Source organism: Nothobranchius furzeri, chromosome 12 (genome assembly GCF_043380555.1).
Source record: "Nothobranchius furzeri strain GRZ-AD chromosome 12, NfurGRZ-RIMD1, whole genome shotgun sequence".
In the NCBI taxonomy this organism is placed as follows: Eukaryota; Metazoa; Chordata; class Actinopteri; order Cyprinodontiformes; family Nothobranchiidae; genus Nothobranchius; species Nothobranchius furzeri.
Window position 1 is genome coordinate 71,522,600 of NC_091752.1, and position 5,982 is coordinate 71,528,581.

A 5,982-nucleotide genomic window follows, 5' to 3' on the forward strand; every position below is an offset into this window, starting at 1 on the left:
ATAGAGCTTTACTTGTGCTACAGCCTTGTTTCCTTCAACTCGTGCTTCCTCGGAATTCTGCACACAGCATCCCATAATAACAACGTGAAGACTGTTTTGCTGAGATTTTAGTAAACTGACTAAACAAAAACAGATAAGTCACAGCCTCTCAGTCACTTCCTGTTTCCGTGGATCGTCCTGAGATGTTCCTGCAGCTTACCTAGGGTCCACCTGTGGTGAAATCAGCTGATTGGACACGGTTTGGAATGGCACACACCTGTCTATAGAAGGTCCCACAGGTGACAGGGATGTCTGTAGACCTTCGACACATGCCGGGAGTCACGTTTAGAGGTAACCAGGCAGCACACGCCTCGGGGACAAAACCATTCCTACAGCGAAGCACGGTGGTGGCAGCATCATGGGGAGGGGGTGGTTCCATCAGCAGCAGGAACCAGGAGCCGAGTCCGGACCGAGGGAACGACAAATGCAGCTACAATCTGAAATTTAACAAAGCTTTTCACGTAATTATTATGGGATGTTGTGTTAGAATTCAGTGGATAAAATGACTTTAGTCCGTTTTGGGAAATGTGCTGACACAGCGTTTGTCTGTGTGTGTGTGTGTGTGTGTGTGTGTGTGCGCGCGCGTGCATGTGTGTGTGCGCGCGCGTGCGTGTGTGTGTGCGTGTGCCTGCGTGTGCGTCTGTGTGTGTGTGTGTGTGTGTTTACAGGATCCAGGTAAATGATCTGATCGTGGAGGTTGATGGGGCCAGTCTGGTGGGTGTCACCCAGAGCTTTGCTGCATCTGTTCTCCGCAACACATCAGGCCAAGTCAAGTCAGTCCCACGTGCACACACACACACACACACACACACTAGACGGCAGTGATTTGAATGTGCCTGTGGATGATTTTCAGATTTGTGATTGGTCGGGAAAAGCCTGGAGAGCAGAGCGAAGTGGCTCAGCTGATCCAGCAGACTCTGGAGCAGGAGAGATGGCAGAGAGAGATGATGGAGCAGAGTTACAAACAGTACATGGATGACGATGAGGAGGTGCTACACACACACACACACACACACACACACACACACCACACACACACTCCACATTCCTGAACATTTAGCTTACAAAAATATTTAGTCTCATGGCCCTTCTGAAGTGGCTTTTCTGGTCTGAGAGCCTTTCTACCTGTTTAACAGCTTGTGATGGGTGTGTGTGTGTGTGTGTGGGTGTGTGTGCGTGTGTGCGTGTGTGTGTCCAACACAAAATCCTCTGCTAACTAAACTGCTGCTCTGAACTCCATGTAGCGCCACCTTGTGGCCAGAATCAGGAACATCAGTTTACCTCGAGGAAAGTCAGGTTTGTGTGGCTGGGCTCGGAGCCGACGAGTCACCTGTGCAGGTGTCTACAACTCCAGAGAACCTCAGCAGTAAACCGACTCGTCCAAAGCAGTTGTGTGGATTTGTGAAGGACGCCCTGACGCTGCTGCTGGCGTTAGCCGGCCACCCCCTGGGCCGTGGCAGGAGGAACACAGAAATGTCTTTGGTTGATTCTTTTTGTTAGCTTAGCATAGTTAGCTAATGATCCCGCCTAAACAGCTTTGGGACTTGAGCTGCTTAGCTTCATAAACGCGGTGCGTCGCTGAACCTTTAACCAGATTTCTGTGTTTCTGACAGACGGGTGAATACGCGACAGACGAGGACGAGGAGATGAGTCCGGTGTTTCCAAACGCTATCGAGGTGTTCGACCTGGCAGAGAGCCAGGACATGTCTCCTGTGGAGCTGGACCCCGAGAAGCTGGCCCACAAATTCAAGGAGGTGGGCTAGCTTCTGCTGATTTGCTTGCTAGTTTTCTGTTTGAGTTCCTGTGAAGTGAAGCCTCTGGTGTTCTGCAGCTCCAGATCAAACACGCCGTGACCCAGGCTGAGATCCAGCTGCTGAAGAGGAAGGTGAGCTCGCTTTGGTTTTCTACTCGCAGACATGAAAATGAGTAGCGTAACATCAGTTCTCTGGCTGTTCCCACCTCCTCCCTCCCACGATGGCGCCCTCGCCTCCAGCTGGCTCATGCGGAGCAGGATAAGCTGCGTTGGCGGATGGAGCGTGCGCAGTTGGAGCAGAGCATCAGAGACAGCAAAGAGAGGATGGAGAAGCTGGAGGGCTACTGGATGGAGGCACAGTCCCTGTGTAAGGTAAAGAGCGGAGGCCGCCGCCACCGGAGGGGCGGGTTGTGTCCCAGATGTTTGACGGATTCTCTCCTCCAGGCGGTGGACGAACACCTGAAGGAGACGCAGGCCCAGTACCAGACTCTGGAGAGGAAGTACAGCAAAGCCAAGAGGATGATTAAAGAATACCAGCAGAAGTGAGCATCACTGAGCTGCTGAGGGTTCTTCAGCCACTTTCACATGTTTCTCATCACTTCCTGAAAAGCCTCTGTTTGGAGAAATAGAGCTTACATCCCTAGGAATGATAAGCTAATGGCTAGTATGTGGCCACAAGCATGAATATCGCCCAGGGGTGGAGTCACACAGGAGTTTATGATGTCATCCACGAACCAACCAGAGTGGAAATGTTTGCGTTACGTTTAGAAGATGGAGGCTGGCTCCATCAGACCAGTGGGCTTTAGCTGGGTGAGGTGGTCCAAATGAAGACGAAGCAAGCAGAGGCTGGAACCACAGAGTTAGCGTCTAACGGCGATGCTTCAGCAGGCAGTGGTCCCGACTAGCCGTTAGCTCATCGGTCCGGGGGGGGTAGTACTTATCCATGTCTTTGATCCAGAAGCATGCTTTAAAAATGGCCGACATCCTTTTGTAGTTAAAACTGAAACGTGTGTTTTAGGGAAATCGAGTTCCTGAAGAAGGAGACGGCTCACCGTCGCACGCAGGAGGAGAAGACGGCGACGCACAAGGAGGAGACGGGCAACCTGCAGGATAAGGTAGAGACACTCCTCTTCATCACGCCCGTCCACCGGGGGACAGGCTGTCCCTCTTCATCACACCCATCCACCGGGGGACAGGCTGTCCTTCTTCCTCACACCCGTCCACTATGTGGACACAGGTGTCCGTCTTCATCACACCTGCCCATTAAATGGCCTGTATTTGATATAGCGCCTTCTAGAGTCCTGGAACCCCCCAAGGCGCTTTACAACACAATCAGTCATTCACCCATTCACACACACATTCACACACTGGTGGTGATGAGCTACGATGTAGCCACAGCTGCCCTGGGGCACACTGACAGAGGCGAGGCTGCCGAGCACTGGCGCCACCGGTCCCTCCGACCACCACCAGCAGGCAAGGTGGGTTAAGTGTCTTGCCCAAGGACACAACGACAGCAACAGACTGAGCGGGGCTCGAACCTGCAACCTTCCGATTACGGGGCGAGCGCTGTGCCACCGTCGCCCACAAACCCGATGAATAAAAATGACTAATTTGACTAAAATAATCTGTTTTTTTCTCCAGATTACCGACCTGGAGTTCAAAGTGGATGCCTTGAAGAGCCCCTCCCCTTCATAGACCGCTGCTACGTCCTACCTCCCGTCTGAAACTGGAACAGGAGCTGCTCCGCCTCCTCCAAGCTCATCATCTCCTCATGCAACCATCACTGCACACCCAGGTAGCTGAGCGAGACGATGGAAGAAGATTTTTGGTCTTTCAGGGGAAACAAGAAAGAAGCTACTTCTCATCTGTTGTTGTCCACTGGTAGAACAGTCCCTGAATGCACCACCTGGAACATCCCAAATCCTACCTGTGTGTCTTCCTGTCAACCAGCTTGGCAATCAACCAGACCCCGCCCCCAACCCACCCACCCACACACACACACCACAGACAGTCTCTTATCAGGTTCTCTTCACGATTAAGACTTGAAGCACTTTTAAAACCCACACAAAGTGCTTTACAGAGCGACGTGAGCGTGACCGAGGATCCAAAAGGACGCATGATTGTTGCATTAGACCTTTTGTTTCCTCCTTCCTGGAAGTCGGGGCGAGACGTTTGACTCAACAGCTACAGGGATGAGCGTCGCGCTCGTGTGGCTAACAAACCTACAGAGGACAGAACAAGGCCAACTAACAACCGAAGTGACAGATTCATCACCAAAGCTGTGAAAGTGGCTGAAGATCTGGACGAATGCCGTGGAGGTGTTATGTTTGAGGTCTGAACTGGGAGGTGGTCCCGTTTGTACATACTGTCTTTAGTTTATTTAAAAGCTTTTGAACAGCTGGCTGGGCGTGGTGCTGAAGATCGCTCCAGCTGTTGCTCTTTTCTATCCGACATCAGTGGCAAACAGGGTGTGACCTGTGGGTTTACATGCACACCGACCTCCACCTCTTTGTTTATGTCGTTCACGTTTATCTAATGCAGGTTGCAGTCGTGTACAAACGATGCGTTTATGTTCTCAATTGAGAACAATAAATAATTTCCTTCATTTAGAGATCCGTCGTTTTAAAATGTTTGGCTCCCCATCATGATGTGGACGAGAGACAACCACATCATTGACATATTGAGTAAAGGGAACGAAATGTGGGCAAGCACACAAAACGCCCCCTGGTGGCTGGCTGTAGGACATGTTTTAGGACATTTACATTAGTTTTAATTCTGGTGGTTTTTAACATTTCGGCTGAACGTTCCGGTGTCACACTTTATTAGATGCTCAAAAACACCACACCTGTGTCCAGATGAGTAGGCGGGACTTTCACTAACCTGTAATCTGGATGTTCTGGCTTCACTGCTGAACTGGTAATGTTGGATAAGATATACAAAAATCTAATTACAATTCTGTGGATGAAGACGGTTTCTATTGAATCTTTAAAAAGTTGTAGGATCAAAAATGTGTTTCCTCTAACATGTCGGTGTTAACTCGTAGCGCACCTGTACCTGCCAACGAAAACAGCCTTATCACAGGAATCACTAGGCTAAGCCAGACTAAATAAATGTATTAAACTTAGCAAAGCAAGAATTTGGTCTAGTTCATTAGGCTAAGGAATCACAGGAATGTGGCAACAACTCAGCCAGAAGTAGCTGAGTCGTACTTTAGAGAGGATACCTGAAAACGAGGTTATTTTGGGTGACAGTATTATAAAAGTATTAAAGGATCAAACAAAAACCAACTTTTTAAAAAGTTCTTATTTATTTTTTATCAGAATATTTTGTAACAAGCTGTACTAAAAAGCACTTGATTGTATTTTTCATTTGAATTAACTGAAAATGTCCTTAATAACATTTAAATCCCTCGTGATTAGCCGTTAGCCTGAAGCTAGCTCTGGGACACGCTAGCTAGCAACACATGCTAAATTCACATTTTGACCTGCAACAGTAAAGTCAAAAATGAGCCTTTAGCAGCTTATCTTTACATTTCAGTCAGTGTTATCCCGTTAGCTAGCAAAACCTTTGAATGCTTGTATTTTTCATTTGAATTAACTGAAAATGTCCTTAATAACGTTTAAATCCTTTGTGATTAGCCGTTAGCCTGAAGCTAGCTCTGGGACACGCTAGCTAGCAAAACGGGCTAAATCCACCTTTTGACCTGCAACAGTAGTCAAAAATGAGCCTTTAGCAGCTTATCTTTACATTTCAGTCAGTGTTATCCCGTTAGCTAGCAAAACCTTTGAATGCTAACGACATGGAGAGTTGTGATCATGGTTGTGATACATGAGCGCTTGTTACAGGGTCATGTGTTGTTTTTGTTTACTTGTGTGCACGTAAACACAGTAGAGGGTCCCTGGGCCAGTCGTAAACAGCACGAGCTTAAGTTAGCGATCTTCACCTGAAATTGAATCAGATAGAAAAGTGCTGCCTTAACCGTTAGCTCTGGTCTTTCACCATTTCGTTGCTTTAGGTGGGAGATCTCCAGATTCATGCAGTAGTTGTGTTTAGGCATGTTTGAAATGTGATCGCCACTCCGCTGTCCCCCGACAGCGTTGATCTGATTTATTTACCTGCTCTGGTGGTGGTGCGGGGGGTTAAAAGGTGCTGTTCATGTGTTCATGTGTTCATCAGGACGGCGCAGCTTG

General features: G+C 48.6%; 1 protein-coding gene across 1 annotated transcript in view; it reads left to right on the forward strand.

The window, feature by feature from the left end:
• Positions 1–3,713, forward strand: part of LOC107376187 (neurabin-2) — a 23,734-nt gene extending 20,021 nt beyond the window's left edge. Inside the window, exons 8-15 of the mRNA XM_015945161.3 lie at positions 708–812; positions 893–1,028; positions 1,653–1,793; positions 1,871–1,924; positions 2,033–2,164; positions 2,237–2,334; positions 2,811–2,907; positions 3,434–3,713. Coding sequence (XP_015800647.1) covers positions 708–812; positions 893–1,028; positions 1,653–1,793; positions 1,871–1,924; positions 2,033–2,164; positions 2,237–2,334; positions 2,811–2,907; positions 3,434–3,487 — 817 coding nt within the window. The 3' untranslated portion in view covers positions 3,488–3,713. The remainder of the gene's footprint in view (positions 1–707; positions 813–892; positions 1,029–1,652; positions 1,794–1,870; positions 1,925–2,032; positions 2,165–2,236; positions 2,335–2,810; positions 2,908–3,433) is intronic.
• The last annotated feature ends 2,269 nt before the right edge of the window (positions 3,714–5,982 follow it).